This window comes from Gouania willdenowi, chromosome 6 (genome assembly GCF_900634775.1).
Source record: "Gouania willdenowi chromosome 6, fGouWil2.1, whole genome shotgun sequence".
NCBI classification, from domain to species: domain Eukaryota; kingdom Metazoa; phylum Chordata; class Actinopteri; order Blenniiformes; family Gobiesocidae; genus Gouania; species Gouania willdenowi.
The window spans coordinates 8,391,445-8,408,131 of NC_041049.1; the positions used below are offsets into that span (position 1 = coordinate 8,391,445).

Genomic DNA, 16,687 nt, shown 5'->3' on the forward strand with positions numbered 1-16,687 from the left:
TTTGTTCAGTTCAATTAATGTTCCTTTTTTTAAAAAAATGAGACTTGTATCAGTTGTGATCATCTTTGTGTAATTTTTATGATGTAAATTGAGAGAGCAAAAGTAGTGTCGGCTCAAGAAAATCGGCAGTCCGTATGGGTCAACGGCTAAGGCTGATGGCAAAAAAATCGGTATCGGCATCGGCCCTAAAAATCCATATCGGTCGATCCCTATTAAATAGCCATATGTTTTACTGTAATGTGCAGTTTTTTGGCTGAAAACAACAGCAAGAGTGTGTGAATTGCAAAAGAAAGTTGCTAGTGATCAACTATTATGTGGAGTCCACTCAAACAGCCTGGTTTTAGAATTGGTCAGTCACTTTTCAGAGGGCTAAAACTCCAGAAAACAGGCGGGTTTGGGAAAATAAACCTCAAATACTATGTTGTTGGGGTTCTTAGAACAAATAGAGATGGGTGAAAAATAGCATAATATGTCCCCTTTAATACATTTTATCCTTTGCCTGAAGTGCCTTGTGTCTGGTACATTTGCTGTCTGTGTGTTAACAGACTGTAATGGGCCAGTGTATTGCACAAGCCTCAGGCTGTTTGCTGTGGATAAACCTGTTTTCAGTTTTACTTAATGCCTCAGATCAGGAATCTTAAATAACCTATCAACACACAAACCCTGTGAAGTTAAATACATGCATTTACAGTTAAAATCTAGTGCCCCAAGATACAAGTTAATCTTTTCAGATTGTTAGTGCCTAAACAATGGAGGAATCACGTCAACATGACATATTAACTCTAGAAAATGATGCAAGGAAATTAAAACTGCATCCGTCACATACATTCTTTTTGGACAGTTGTGTATTTTAATATTTGTTTCTGGGCTTTTAATTTAAAGAAAAATATATATACTGTATATTAAACGCATTTTAAATACATTCCCTTTTTCTTAGTCAAAATAACACAAGTTCTATAGAACCCTTAATGGCCCACGTCACGAGTGATGAGGCTGGAGGCAAAAACAGGAAACGCCGCAGGCTAAAGACTGTGGAGGCCAGTAATGTTACAGCTTTAGAATGTCGTCATGTGTGTGGGTACCAGAATAGCAGGAATAATGTTAGTGGATGTTAATTAAAGTTGTATAGGAAAAAAAAACCAGACAATTGTGGTTTTGCCTCCAGGCTAAGCCCCGCCCAACAAAATACGTCACAATGTTTAAAAACAATCAAAGGGTCTATTATGTTTACCCTGTAAATATTTGCATGTATTGATAAAAATCTGTAAAATGTGAACGTATCACTTACTATAGCCATCAATTTTCTTTATCATTTTTGTTTTTTAAAATTACGGATACTTTTTTGGTACAATTTTATATGACATTTGATTTATTTGTGATTAATTAAAATTAAATACATTTTTAATTCAAACTGATATAAAAAGTAAAGAATTTATATTTTAGTTATAAATGCAGCCCATGGTGCACCGTTCAGACAAGCAGGTGTTTCCTGCTAACATTCACCGTTTTCTCCAGTTTCAAAGCCACTTGCAGATGCTTTGATGATTTGTATGTAGACATTAAACAATGAACGCAGTCGATTCTTGTTTTTTTTTTTTTTTCTTTCTTTGAAGTTGAGGACATGAACCAACAGGTGAGGATCTGTCATTGCTTTTGGCCGTGCACACGCTTAGCATTTTTCCTTTGACTACATCTAACATTCAAATGAAACTCGGGCCAGCATTTTCATTTTCTTTGAAATTCAGGTTCTGGTTTACATTTTGTAGGAGCAACCTATGCATCGCCTTGGTGGCTTAAAGTTGCTGATAAATGCTTGCATAGCATTGGTGTTGATGTCAAAAATCTTTCTTTTCAGTGTCTCGTCTCCTTCTATTCCAGACATTTGCTTGTGTAATAGTCACAGCTACCACTTGCATATTTCTACCAACATTCTCCATGACAAAAAGCTGTTTGTATTCCTCATCTGTCTCCCACTCTGTTTCCATAAGCATTGGTTAAGCAAGCCACTAAATACAGACACACCAGCTGGAAAAACAAACAACGTCCCTGTGCATCTCCCCAAACTCTATTACTTTATTTTGTTTACCAAGAGTAGTTTATTCTTTGAGAAAATGAGTGTTAAAAAGGAACTCTGTAGAAATATCTATTGTTGTAGTCATTAGAATTCCCGTTTTTGATGACAAAAACATATTTTCAGTCGACTTCTACTGATGTTGTTTGGTATTTGGTTTTTTTTAAATTAGGTTTGATTCATGATTCAGGCAGAGTTTGAGATTCTTGCCAGGGTGGCAAAAGAAAAATGGAATTAAATATTCAGACCGTCTCCAGATTCACGCCAACCGCAATGTGTGTAACATATACAATAATGCAAAAATGATTAGTAACATAATTAATAATGTTAACTACAAAAAATTGCGTCGACGTATCGTTTAATGTTGTAAATTCATGATAAAATCAGGCCGGTGCCCACTTTCTACTTCATTTTCGCTGCAGTACCATACATGAACTGCTGGGCACAGTGTCGCTTCACCACTTACATTGTGAAGAAGAATTGTGCGACAGAAGAACAAACCTAAACAATAAATTGTTTTAAATGCATAAATCTGTAGTCTGCCCAAAAAATTGCAAGATTTACATCAACCGTAAAGCCAATTCTCAGTAGGGAAGGCTACAAAGGTAGAAATAATTGAACATCAATTGAAGCAAGTTTGGTGATAATAACAAATTGGCTGAAGATACACATGTTTTTGTTAAAAAAAAAAAAAAAAACTAAAAACTTTAGGTGGAATCCCACTTTGCTACAAGTTTGGCAACAAGTGTGTAAGTGTAATATGTCTCAAATTCTCACATATCTCCATCATGCTCTTTATTTCTTCCTCTTTCTGAATGATTTGTGGAGATGTTTTAGCCAATAGACTTTCCCCCAAAGTTGGAGCAATGAGCCTCTTATTTTGCATCTGGTTTATGTCTTTCAGTGACTTCTTGATATTACCAGGATTCATTGACTTCACCTCAGATGAAGTGGTAAGTACAACAAATGATCACACCTGAGTGTCACATCAATTTGTTTATTGAACAAAGTAAACCAAGCCTTTCTTTCTACACCCGTTATAACAACTATGGTTTAGTGTTGGCAGTAGGCCACAAGTGTCAAAGTCAGGGCCCTGGGAACCAAATCCAGCCAACAGGAGAGAGTTTAAACAGAGAAAACAGGAATCATCTTATAAATGAAATTTAATATTTGCAAGGGGTGACAAACTCATTTTAGTTTAGGGGCCAAATATGGAACAGATTGATCTCAAGTGGGCCAGAGATTTTAGGTGGGGGGGGGACAATTTGAACATCAATTGCGCCCTAGTTTTTAATATCAGTCCCTGCCGGATCTTCACTTCAACAATTCTTGCAACCAATTTATTTGAGATTTAGAGGAATTTTGTGAAATTTTTTGTGAGAAATTGCAAGATTTGTGGAAAAAAATTAGATTTCTTAACACAATTTGCAATAAAAAAAAAAAAATGACTGCGTTCATGTGATATAAAGATAGGAAAACTGCAATCCCCTGAAAATATTGTAGAGTTTTGTTAAATTGCTGAATTTGAGATATCTACAACTGGATTATTTGATAATTTACACAAGAATTCATGTTTTTTCACTTTTACTGTCTCCTGCGGGCCGAATTGATGTTCTAAAGGGCTGCATTTGGCCCCCGACCCTTGATTTTGATACTACTGTTATCGCATGATTGCAGTAATTTTTAATGTTAAACAGTTGAAAAGACAACATTTTTCATTTTTCCTCAAATTATTACATAATATTCCCCTAATTAAATAGAAATTTGTCACAACATCTAGGAAATTTAAAGCAAAAACCCTGTTGGGACTAATATCTATCACTTATAGCACGTGTCAGACTAATTCAAATCCAGCCCTTCAGGGCATCCAATTCGGCCCGCTGCAGAAAGTGAAAATGGCAAATAAAACATTAATCATTGTGTAAGTTACCGAATAATTCATTTGTAAGTTGTTGTTGTTGAAAGAACTCTAAATTTTTCAAAAATCCTGAAATCCTTCTCAAATTATTCCACAAAATCTCCCCAAATTATAAAAACATTGGTCAAAAAAATTAAAAATAAAAGGCCATTTAAGTTTCTTCCTCTTATTGCTTAGCTATTGTTGATGCCTTCCATACTTTGTCATTTAAAACAGGAAGTGCAAACTTGAGGAAGTTGTTTGTTTTTCTGGCAAAAACCTGTGGCCCACTTTTGATTGAACTGGTCAATATTTGGTCCTTGAACTGAAATGAGTTTGACACCCCTGACTTATTGCTTGGATATTGTTGGTTTCTTACATATTTTGTATTTTATGTATGTATAGAAGTGCAAACTAGGGCACAATAATATTGAAATTACCTACAATACAATCTACCTGAGATCAAACTGCTTTGTATTTGGCCCCTGAACTAAAATTAGTTTGACACCCTTGAAGTAGACGGACAGGCCTTGACGCACGCACTCACTCACATAAACCACTCCAGACTTTTTGCCCTCGCAGTTTTCCCAAAAATAGACTTGTTTTTTTTCCCTCAAAAACCACAGTCTCACTTTTACGCCCTGCTTTATTTTCTCTCTCTGTTTTCCACCCATTGCAGTCACTCAAGTTTGCTGTGTTTACAATTCCTCACCCATCTCTCCACAGAGGATGTGGGAGTTAATCTCATGGCTTTAGATGAAATCCTAGCCCTGTGCTTGGTCCGTTTCTAAGGGTTTTAATTTAATTTATTGTTAATCTCCTCTCTGGTTTCCTCAGTAGGAGAGCTCACCTCTCTGTGATGGAGAATCCCTGCCTGTCACGGGGTTAAAACGCCACCCTGCCCTAGATTTTCCTGCGCCTTTGAACACGTCTCTGTCATGTTTTCATGCTATGGTATTTGTTCTTGATGCTGTGGTGAGACTTTCTCCTTGAATCGTGATGTTCTCCACACACACTTTCCTACATCTCTGCAGAATTTAGCAGCTTAGTGCGAGTGTGCTGATTGAATGCAGAAACATTGCTGGGTGTTTTCCCCTCTGCACGCTCACAAACCCACTGAGAAATGCACCATGTGGCAGTGTTGAGCATTTCCTTTGATAAAAAAAGCAACGTTAGACTCAACACATGCTGGTTTCCCACATGCAGGAATGTCCACATTTCTTCCCTCGTTTGTGAGAAAGCTGTGGTGGGAATATGTGATGATTACTCTATCCCTGGTCACTCATTAGTCCCCCTAGTGGTGTGTGGGTTGAATTGAACAAAGATGATTTGAACAACGGGTATTTCCTGTTTTTAAATATTAACCAGTTCTGAAGTAAACAACATACTTTTATGTCCATTTTATATATTAGGGGTGTAACGGTGCACAAAATTTACAATTTGGTATGTACCTCAGTAGAAATGCCACGGTTCGGATTTTTTCTGTATAGTAATGAAAATAAGACAACTATTAATACCACAGCAGTTTGCTCTTTTTTCCATATTGTTTTTATCACAGCATCTTGAACAATTTTAAATAAATACTCTAAAACCCAGATCTTATTGTATGTAAGACATTATGAGATTATAAAGAAAAAGGGATCAGAGGAGGAGGCATTAGGACACATTGTGCCCTCCAAAAAGACAGGACAGTGATGATGAATAAAAAATGCACATGCATATTGTAAGTGGACTACATTACTGTGTGTGGGCTAAAAGCTATAATGATTGTTGACTTGTGAGTCAGACTTAACTGCAATTTGAGAATATAAATGTAGGGCAGTCTACTTTGCACTTTGTACCAGATGACCTTTCCCAGTTCAAAAAGCAGTTAGATTTATTTTATACGTATGTATGTGATGTATTTATTTTCTCTATAAAAAAATGTCACTTTGTGTTAAGCATTGTTGAGATAAGATGTTAAGATAATGACCTCCAGGCGTCATCATTATAAGGTTAGTGTTATATTGTTTGTTTATAGGTGTGTAACTCGTGATCAAAACACTATGCTCAGGTTGGAATTTTGCACTTAGTTACCTATTCTAGTGTTCAAAACACTGCTCAGGCTGAAATGTTGCACTTTGTTATTATTCTTTTTTTTGGTCCATGTCTAAAAATAAATACATTGACATTTTGTTTTGCCAGTGCCATAAAGCCACAATGCTGGTCTTTTACAGATATGAAAAGAAAATATTGTACTGTCACTTTAGAATTGACTTCTTTATTTTATAAAATATCTACAACAAATATTTATTGTGGAAACAAATCGTATACTTCCTACACGGTATCGAATCGGTCTGTAAAAAAAAAAAAAAAAAGGATATTGTTTTTTTTATCAAATCGTAACCTGTGTATCTAGATGCATATTGAATGGTTTATCACTGGGAGATGTGCATCCCTACTAGATGTGTTAATAATAAACATTTTCTGTGCAAACTAAGAACATTTATTCAGCTTCAGTGATTGTTTTTAATACTGTAACATCAAATCCACAACAAACAAGGATTCTTTCATGCACTGTTGGTGATTGTCCCAGTCTGCCCCCTACTGGACACTAACCATAATCCACTGGTGTCTCCTAGGACCTGACTTCAGCTTTGACCAGGAAGATCACCCTGAAGACGCCCCTCATCTCCTCCCCCATGGACACTGTTACAGAGTCAGCCATGGCTATTGCGATGGCGGTGAGAACAGAAAACGATTTATTGAAAAGTGCCTTTACATTTTTTTATACGCTTTGATTTTGTGCTGATTTCTATTTAAATATTTCTTTGTAGCTGATGGGAGGCATTGGCATCATTCACCACAACTGTACACCAGAGTTCCAGGCCAATGAGGTCCGCAAGGTCAAGGTACGGAATGTTTGCTTTGAATTCACGCCTGTCAGTGTCTTGAGTCTGTGCGTGTATTAAACTACCATCTGATCATGTGATCGTTTGCATGATCCAAACTCTCTAACTCCACTCGTTTTGTCACTCTGTCCTTTAATAGGAAACGGTAACTGTCCTCCCTGGGAATATTATTGTTTGTGAGTGTGTTTCTGTGTGTTTCCTCCTCCTTTTTTTTTGTGTGTGGTTTGTGTGTTGCTCTTTCTCTCACGTGTGTGCGTGGTTTTGGTTTGAAATGCTGCTTTTGCTTCCTGACACAAACGTGTGACAGTCAGGAACTTTATTCCTGATTCTACTACTCCGTCTGTCATTGGTACAGAGGTTTGAACAGGGTTTCATAACAGACCCCGTCGTCATGAGCCCACGCCACACCGTCAAGGATGTGATCGAGGCCAAAGTGCGACACGGTTTCTCTGGTATTCCCGTTACTGAGACTGGGAAAATGGGCAGCAAACTGGTCGGCATCGTCACCTCCAGAGATATCGACTTCCTGTCTGAGAAGGACCATGACCAGCCTCTAGAGGAGGTTTGTGTGTGTTTCCTCTTTTCTGAAGGTTTTAACTTCTCCACAGGCACACTTTTGTTTTCTATTATGGATGTAAGGATATATCCTAAATCGGCTAAAAATCAATGCAAATAAGGAGGATTAAAGTTGATACAGCACATTATGTGCATCGATATTCTGCTTAAACAATAGGGGGTGCTGTGACTGTTTTAGTGCTGCTTGTTTAGACGGTACGCTCTTGGTTTAACCACACACTTGGCTGAACCAAGAGCATCGGTGGGAGAAATATTTGTTAAAGCCTGACTGTTTCAACCAGATGCTATTCACATCCATACGTGCATGAATGATCCAAGGCAAGTCAGCATCCATTTGTACACACACACACACACCTTAAGAAAAATATGTAAATTCCAAGCCAGGAACATAAGCTTTAAAAACCTCTTCTTCTATTTTAATTGTATACATTTTTGAAACTTTACATGGTGATAAATGAAGAAATGTGCAGTTTATTTCCGATTTTGAGTTCAAACAGTTTGTTAGAAGTCATAAGAAGAAAATATATTGTTTTAAAAAATTTCTTGACAATTTAAAGAAGAAAATAATCTGTATTTTGATTACATCCCAATCTGTGATTTGAGTTTCTTTTTTATAAAAAATCAGGAATCATTGGTTGAGTGTATATTATTCAAACTGGCTGATACTCACTCTAATTGGTCACTGCGTGCTACACTTGTCTTTGGTTTTTGGTTTTAATATTCTGTGATGTTGCTTTCATCCTATGTAAAGGTGACCTTGGGTGACATGAAAGGCACCATCAAACAAATAAAATGTATTACTAATCTTACACCCCTATTTTCTATACATGTGTGTTCATTGTAGGCCATGACTAAAAGAGAAGAGCTGGTTGTGGCTCCAGCTGGTGTTACGCTGAAGGAAGCCAATGACATCCTGCAGCGCAGCAAGAAAGGTCCGTAGCCGTCTGCTTTTTAAATGCTATGTCTTCATGTCGACTTACAACACGTGGCGTTCCAGGCAAACTTCCCATTGTGAATGACAACGATGAGCTGGTGGCCATTATCGCCAGGACCGACCTGAAGAAGAACAGAGACTATCCTCTGGCCTCCAAAGACCCTCGTAAACAGCTGCTGTGTGGCGCCGCCATCGGCACCCGCGAGGACGATAAATACAGGCTGGACACGCTGGTGCAAGCTGGGGTGGACATGGTTGTACTGGTGGGTGGTGGTTTTCAACGTTGTGACTTTTGATTGCCTGGATATTAGGAGTGTGCATTGCCATGAATCTGACGATACGATACACGATTTGCATGTTATAATACGATATATCCTGTTACTAAACAATACGATATACTGTACTTTGCAATATATTGTGATGCCAATAATGATAATGGTATAAAATACAATTTATTTATTTTTTATTTTTTAAACTGGCGAGAACAAGTAAATAGTAACTAATGTTAAAGGTGTGGTATTATGCTGTTTTCCACCCATCTCCATTTGTTCTAAGAACCTCAACAACACAGTATTTGAGGTTCATTTTTCCAAACTCGCCTGTTTTCTAGTTCTGAAAAGTGATTTTCTGAGCAGTTCTAGAAACGGGCTGTTTTGGGGCCTAGTTATCCATATTCATGAGTGGGTGACTCGTGTCTGTAGACACAGACTTCATGCCTCGCTCTTGCGAGGGGGAGCAGTGATCACCAAAGAAATTTTCTTTTGCTATCCACACACTCTTGTTGTTTTCAGCCAAAAAACTGCACATTACAAAAAAACTCATGGCTATTTACTCGACTATTGTGATTGTGAGTCAGACAAACATGGTTTCAGGAAGTGTGTGTGCTGTGCGGCAGCAGCAGTGGAGTAAATCAGCTTTTTTTTCATCAAAAAAACATGATTGAAAAAATTGAATTGGACATTTCTTGCATCAATGCGATAATCGCACAGTGAAATATTGCGATATATCGCTGAATCGATTGTTTTTTTTCCAACCTTAATACATACATGTTAAATCTTCGTTTGTGTTTTTCTAGGACTCGTCACAAGGAAACTCTGTGTATCAGATCAGCATGATTAATTATATCAAACAGAAGTATCCAGAGCTACAGGTTGTTGGAGGAAATGGTGTGTATCTCACACACACACACACATTCCTGTGTGTTCTGTCCACATGTGTGCTGTGTGTTACTGAGTGCGTTCTCTATTTCTCCCCCTGCAGTGGTCACAGCGGCCCAGGCCAAGAATCTAATTGACGCTGGTGTTGACGCTCTGAGAGTCGGTATGGGCTGTGGCTCCATCTGCATCACACAAGAAGGTACATATGGCATCTATGGAGTCAAAAACACAACCCAAATAGGTTTCAAGTTTGGCCTGTTAAGTACTTTTTTTAATACTTCAAGTTAAGGCTGTGCAAATAATTGAAGTTCGATTACGATTTCAATTATTACACTCAACATAACAAAATAATATAGTTGAGTAAAAATGATTAAAGAAATAAAAATATATATAGTTTTTTTTTTTCTTCATTTATACATATGTTTTATTTGCTAAATAAAGCAAACTTTCACAATTTAAGATTTGTACAAAGAATAAAGCTTAAGTTGGCACACATGAGAAATAAACGATTATTAATACCAACTCAACTTTGAGTTGTTTAATGCACACTCATGCAAGCTCCTCCACCCCACCCCTCTCAAAGGGGCCTGCAGGCTAACATGAGGAAAGTTGTTGCTCACGGTCTTGAAACATGGCAGGAGGAAACGCAGCAAAAATGCTTGATCAACAAGCAAGGCAAGTCAAAAAGAAGTGTTTTGTTTTGTGCAAAAGTGAACATACTTGATTTTAGTGTTTGAAGGATTTTATTTATGTTTAAAGAAAACTTTTTCTTGACAAATAATCATTTGAATAATCGTGAATTCAATTATGACTAAAATAATAATTGTTTATATAATCGAGCAGCCCTACTTTAAATAGATTTTTCCATTTGAAACACAGTGGTTTAAAAAAAAAAAAAATTCATTAGTTGCTGAGGTCATCGATACCTTAAGACCATTCCTAGTTGTCATGGTGATTTGCTGAGATCTAAGTTCTGTTGCCATGGCTACTGTCTCTCCCAGTCAGAGTTGGCTGTGTATAGTGAAAAGAGCAGAGCTAACAGTTTGTTATTGTATTAGAGACGTGTTTCTTTCCACACTGCTCTGTGACATTATGTTGTCTTGTGGTCTTCCAGTCATGGCGTGTGGGCGACCCCAGGGGACGTCTGTGTACAAGGTGGCGGAGTACGCCCGGCGCTTTGGCGTGCCTGTCATCGCTGACGGTGGTATTCAAACTGTGGGTCATGTGGTGAAGGCGCTGTCACTGGGAGCGTCAACGGGTGAAATCTCAACACCATAAAATCAGTCTTTTCTCGAGTCTGAGCAAATGTTTAGATCTCAATTTATTATATCTCCAGTTATGATGGGCTCGTTGCTCGCGGCAACCACCGAGGCTCCAGGCGAGTACTTCTTCTCAGACGGCGTGCGACTGAAAAAGTATCGTGGAATGGGTTCCTTGGACGCAATGGAGAAGAGCACTAGCAGTCAGAAACGCTATTTCAGGTGAGTTACAGTCTGTGTGAGTGTGTGTGCTGTCAGGATAGTTTTGATCCAGAGATTTTTCGCAGTGAGGGCGACAAGGTAAAGGTAGCCCAGGGCGTGTCGGGCTCAGTCCAGGACAAAGGCTCCATCCAGAAGTTTGTGCCCTACCTGATCGCAGGGATCCAACATGGCTGCCAGGACATCGGAGCAAAGAGTCTGTCTGTTCTACGGTGAGTTGTGAGCACAGAGGTCTGCTTTTTTCATCATGTGCACGTCTAATGTTGTGTTTTGTGTTTGTTTGTTTCAGTTCCATGATGTACTCTGGGGAGCTGAAGTTTGAGAAGCGGACCATGTCTGCTCAGATGGAAGGAGGCGTTCATGGACTCCACGCGTAAGTGGAAACCACCTGTCTGCTACATTTCAATTAGTATTTATTAACTTGGACAGGAAATGTACTTGATTAAACATCACCATTTTTATTTGTCTGAACTGTAAGTATTTGTATAATTTGTAGTTCTGCTCATGCTTTAACAAGAAGTCAGGAAAGGGTTTCACTTGTTTTGTGTTTTTAGAGGACAATCAGTATGTCAGCACACAGAGTATTCCTTCCTGCCATTGTGTAGTTGGTTGGCCTTAAGTTAAAGAGCAGACGTATCGAGCTGGGGTGGCTGGGGCTGTGTTCATGAGGCTGGTGGCAGAGGGAAAGACGCTGTTTTTGTGCCTGGAGGTTTGGGTCCTGATGGACGGAATCCTCCTTCCAGAGGGGAGAGATTGAAACAGTTTGTATCCCGGGTGGGAGGGGTCGGCCACATTGATGTTCAGCTCCCGCTTGAGGTCCTGGGTGATGATGGTTCCCAGGAACTAGAAGGACTGCACAGAGCTCACTGTAGAGACTCCCAGGAAGATGGGGGTGAGGTGAAACATAAGGATAATCCATGTTCTTGTGCAGAAATAGGACTGATCAACAGTGGATGCTTCAAGCGTGTCCCTCTCTGGTCCATGGTGATCAGAGGAGAGCACACACTCTGCAGCTCTGCTGCGCTCACAGTTCCAGCTGTTAATAATGACGTCAACGTATCACGCGCGCCTCAAATCTGCCTTGGTCGTGGATATATGCAACCTGGCCGGTTACACTGCAGTCGCATGGCTAAAGATCGGATATGTATCAGATTTACGACTACATATCCAAGTGACCTGGGTCGCATTTGAAAAAATCGGATTTGGGTCATTCAGACTGCCATAAAAAGATCAGATACAGGTTGCATAGGGGCAAAAAAATTGGATTTGAGCATTAAGTTCTGCAGTGTGAACGTAGCTTTAAAGAACTTGAAGTTTTGCCTGTTAATTGTACTTGGAACCAGTTTGATAAATTGCTTACATAAATTTTAAATGGTAAAAACTGTTGAATAAAAAATTATTGAAAAGTGTTCTGCCTTAAAGCAGAACTAAGTAACTTGTGCTTACCGCTCCCCCTAAAGGTCCATTTTGGTTATGTCACTGTTGTAAACACTCCCCACCCCCCGTCGCCTGCCCCACCCCACAGCTACATGCGCACCTTTGCTCTCCCAAGACGGGAGCAACCGATCACTAAAAAATCCTTATACAACGTTGGCGCTAAGGGGGCTTTCACACCTATAGTCCCATGTGACCATGTGAACAGTATGAGGAAGAGAGACCAGTAGAATAAATTAATGATGTGGAAGTAATACGGAAATGTGTGTGATGTGTTTGTGCTGACAAAGCGGCTCTGAAAATGGATCGATATGTGTGTGTGTGTGCTGCCTAATGGAGCGGTGGGTTGTGAGTGTATGTGCGTGCCTGTTGCCGCGATGACAGTGTGATTGCTGTGTGTTGCTGCTGAGCTGACACTGCATGGAGTTGCTCCGTTCCTCAGACAAAGGTCTTTTCTGCTTTTTTTTTTTTTACTGGCTCCGCCATGGTATAAGTTTGAGAAAAGTGAATATGTAGACAACCGTGTGCAGGTCATAATCTAGCATTAGTTTGTATTGGGCTGCTCTAAAGCAGTACGTCTTGCCACTGGGTCGGAGGCAGGGAAAGTTGGAAGTGCGATTTTCTGGCCAGAGATAGCAGGAGGGGATGAAAGACCCCCCAATCACCCCATTAACACTTGTATTACCCTCGTATGAACTACGAGAAGGATTTATTAAGGTGGAAAAAAAATACTTAGTTCTGCTTTAAATGATCTTTTATTCATTTTTTCCATTTAGAGAGATTATTTTAAGTAGATATTATTTATTTGTTTTAATGGTAAATAACTTGAAAATAGCCTAAATGATCTGAATGGGGAAAAAAATGCGATAAATTTGTGATGGTGATTTTACAAAGAAAAAATTTATATATAATTTTTATATATATATATATATATATATACATCGCCCACCCCTACCTTCTGTGTTCATTGATGACTTTTTGTCTCTCCTTCCTCTGCAGATATGAGAAGCGTCTTTACTGAACTGCTCAGCCCAGCTGTGCTGATGACTCGCCCAAACCAACAGTGACCAAATGTTCCATCACCTCTTCTTAATGAAACTCTCCACTCATAGCGTCCTCTGTGTCCTCTCCTGCATTTCCACGGTAACCCTCTGTGTGTGATGTCGGCCAGCAGAGGGAGACACTCGACTCTGATTCGGACACATTGGATTTTGCACTTAAAGAGGTGGTGCATCAGGGTTTATGGGGTGACAAACAAACCCACCCTTATCTTTGTGTGTGAATGTGAAATGTGTGTGTGCGTGCACATGCATTGGGACAAACAAAGTGATGGTGTACTCTGTTTACTCGTCCTATAATAATGAGTCAGAATCCTACAGTGCAAACTCACACAAACCTCACCCATCATCTACCGGTTATCCGCATCAAGCTTTACATGTTTTTTTTTTATTTTTTATTTTATTTTAAAGGTTTGTAAGCTATTTCAACTTTCTGGGCTATTTTTGAGATTAGCTGCTTGTACTTCAGTGCATTTTGTTTACTCAGTGTACGTGAGGTCAGTTTTGTATCTTAGGTGTCAACAGGAGTTTGTGGAAAACTATCATTGGTCACACTGAGCCAAACAAGCGGTGTGGGAGGGTCCAAATGCTGATAATCAGGTTTGTTTAGTACACAAATAATTTTGCCCAAATTTGAATACTTTTGGAAAAAGCTACTTTCTAACTAACCTGTAATATATCGTGGGGGCGTCAAAATAAAGCATAAAGGTTGTTTTTTTAATATGCATGTTTTGTTTTTCACTCAGCCAATCAATATTGTATTTATATTCTGCTTTAAGCAAATCCTAACTGCCAAGTGTGTTTTTACATACACTGTTTGTTTTAACAACCAGGACCGGTGCGACGTGTTTTCCTGTTGCCTGGTCCCGCCTGTGCTTTAGCCGTTTAGCTAGCGTAGGTTCTCCGCAATAATTCTTTTTGATTTCCCAGCATCTTTCTATTCACCAGAGATCTGCCTTGAACCAGGGATGGAACACCGCTGAGCGGACGAAGCATGAATGACTCCTCGCGTTCTTTACTTGCTTAGAGTTGTGCTATACTTGTTGTCACTCAGCTTATGTAGAGGGAGAAGGCTTTTTTCCTTAAATTATTTTCATATCAGCTGCTCCTTTGTTTTATTTGCCAGCAATGTGTTTGGTTGTTTCAACCACCTGGGTTGTAAAAATGAACTTTCTCTATAACCAGCTATTATCAACAGGGTCCACTTGACTTAGAACTATTGTACAACCTTACTGAAGTACAAAGAAGTGTATATGAAATATATATATAAGGAGAAAACCCCCTGTATTCTGTTACTGCTGCTTTTTTCCCAACTTGTAATTCAGTCTTTATTAATCGTCTTGTCATGTTGGTCCATCTGAAAGCACAAGTTTCGTAATGCATTTTAAGCTGTTTTTTTCTTTGTTGTAAATTCATTGCAATTTTCATGAAGCATCTGCAGCCAGCAGCCAAAAATGGTGGGAAAGTCTTTTTTTTTTTTTTTTTTTGTAGGTGCATAGAAAAGACTCAGTATTTAGTAACTCAATGATGGAATATTGAATATCTCTTCAAAACATGTTTACAATAAAAACACTTGAGTAAAAATAATTGTGCCGTTCAATAGATTGAAAAAGAATAAATAAAACAAACTGTGACTTGCTTGCTGTATTTTTTTTTTTTTTGGAGCGTCTGATAACAGTGAAACAAGTGTGAAAAGTTTTGTGTATCCATTAGTGTAAAGCAGGAGTTCTCAAACTCGGGGTCGCAAGACACACTGAGGGGGATGCCAGATACCTTGAAAAAAAAAAAAAAAAACTGAGTATTTTTTTGAACAATTTAAGCCCATTTTTGACTATTTTTTTTATACCCTTTATCTGCAACTATACCAAACATGCAATATTTTATCCCCTTCATCACTTTTCTTGCCATATTTTTGCTGCTTTTAATACGTTTTTGCAACATTACTTCAATTTTTGCCTCTACTACATCAAATATCAATGCCTGTACTGCACATTTTTTCCACTTTCAAAACATTTTCGACACTTCTAAACCCTTTCCACCACTTTTCCCACCTAATGTCATGTATGTTGATCAATTATTGCCACATTTAACCTTTTTTTTTTTTTTTTTACATATTTAATGCTTATTTTTTGTGCCAATTTAACCTCATTCATGATTTGTCATGCCCATTATTTGCCCGGAAAATTGAAACTTTGAACCCTTTTACCACTTTTTCTGTCTGTTTTTAGCCACTCTAATTTTCAACTTTTAACCAAATTTCATGGTTTTTAAAATCCAATTTCACCACCTTTTTTTTTTTTTTTTTTTTAAATTTTTTTTCACTTTACCAAGTTGTATTTCTTTTTGGAAATCAGAAATGTTTTATTGGCAAAGTACAATTTCCATCTTTAAAGTGAGTATAAAGTATGAAGCAAAAAAACTTTGTGGCTAACAATATATATTATTCAGATACATAAAGATTTATAGAAAAATGGACCATCATTTTGCTGACTTTATGGATGGACCCCAAAAATCTCTCTCTTTTATTCCCCCTTATAGATGCTCCTGTTTCCACATGATTGTTCGTCAGTGTTCATGTCTGTGTTCAACCACCTTCAGGTACAGTGGGGGGTGCACCTTTATTTTGGGGTTCTCGAGCTGAAAAGGTTAAGAACCACTAGTGTAAAGAACTGATAGATGATCGTAATACACATTTAATTCCAGCAGGGGGCGCTGTTGGAGCATTGCAATTGCAGGAGGTGTAGCATATTGGCATGGGTGGGTTGGTAATGTCCAGATTTTTATTCACTGTGATGTTTTAAAGGGGACATATCATGCTAAATCCACTTTTTTAGCCCTTAAATGCATTTTGTTGTATATTTAGAGTGTTTAGAAGTACAGAAAAAATGAAATTAGTCTCTTCAGGTGCTTTGTTGATATCTTTATATTCTGTTTTGCTCATATTTTTCAATCTGTTTCAATTTTTCTATTCTCTATTACGTTTTTTGAACTATTACATCACAGTATTTGCAGCGGAACTGCCAAATTAGTACATCAACTCCAGGTCCAACACTTCGAACAATCCGGCATTTTTATTTCTCACTTTTATTTTGTAGTCCAAGCTCAAGGATGCCGAAGTTACGAGAGGAGAAATCAAAATGTTCGGTTGTTGGATGTAGTAACCCACACGCTTCATTACACCGTCTCCAGCA

General features: G+C 38.4%; 1 protein-coding gene across 4 annotated transcripts in view; it reads left to right on the top strand.

Annotated features, from left to right (window-relative positions):
• The window catches only part of impdh1b (IMP (inosine 5'-monophosphate) dehydrogenase 1b), a 31,707-nt gene extending 16,577 nt beyond the window's left edge, over positions 1–15,130 (top strand). For all 4 annotated transcript variants that reach the window (XM_028450054.1, XM_028450055.1, XM_028450057.1 and 1 more), the window contains 13 exons: positions 2,976–3,024; positions 6,590–6,691; positions 6,785–6,859; positions 7,215–7,421; positions 8,280–8,367; positions 8,433–8,632; positions 9,445–9,535; positions 9,630–9,725; positions 10,641–10,784; positions 10,863–11,007; positions 11,073–11,216; positions 11,294–11,377; positions 13,438–15,130. In XM_028450054.1, coding sequence (XP_028305855.1) covers positions 2,976–3,024; positions 6,590–6,691; positions 6,785–6,859; positions 7,215–7,421; positions 8,280–8,367; positions 8,433–8,632; positions 9,445–9,535; positions 9,630–9,725; positions 10,641–10,784; positions 10,863–11,007; positions 11,073–11,216; positions 11,294–11,377; positions 13,438–13,459 — 1,447 coding nt within the window. In that variant the 3' untranslated portion in view covers positions 13,460–15,130. The remainder of the gene's footprint in view (positions 1–2,975; positions 3,025–6,589; positions 6,692–6,784; positions 6,860–7,214; positions 7,422–8,279; positions 8,368–8,432; positions 8,633–9,444; positions 9,536–9,629; positions 9,726–10,640; positions 10,785–10,862; positions 11,008–11,072; positions 11,217–11,293; positions 11,378–13,437) is intronic.
• Positions 15,131–16,687: the final 1,557 nt, after the last annotated feature.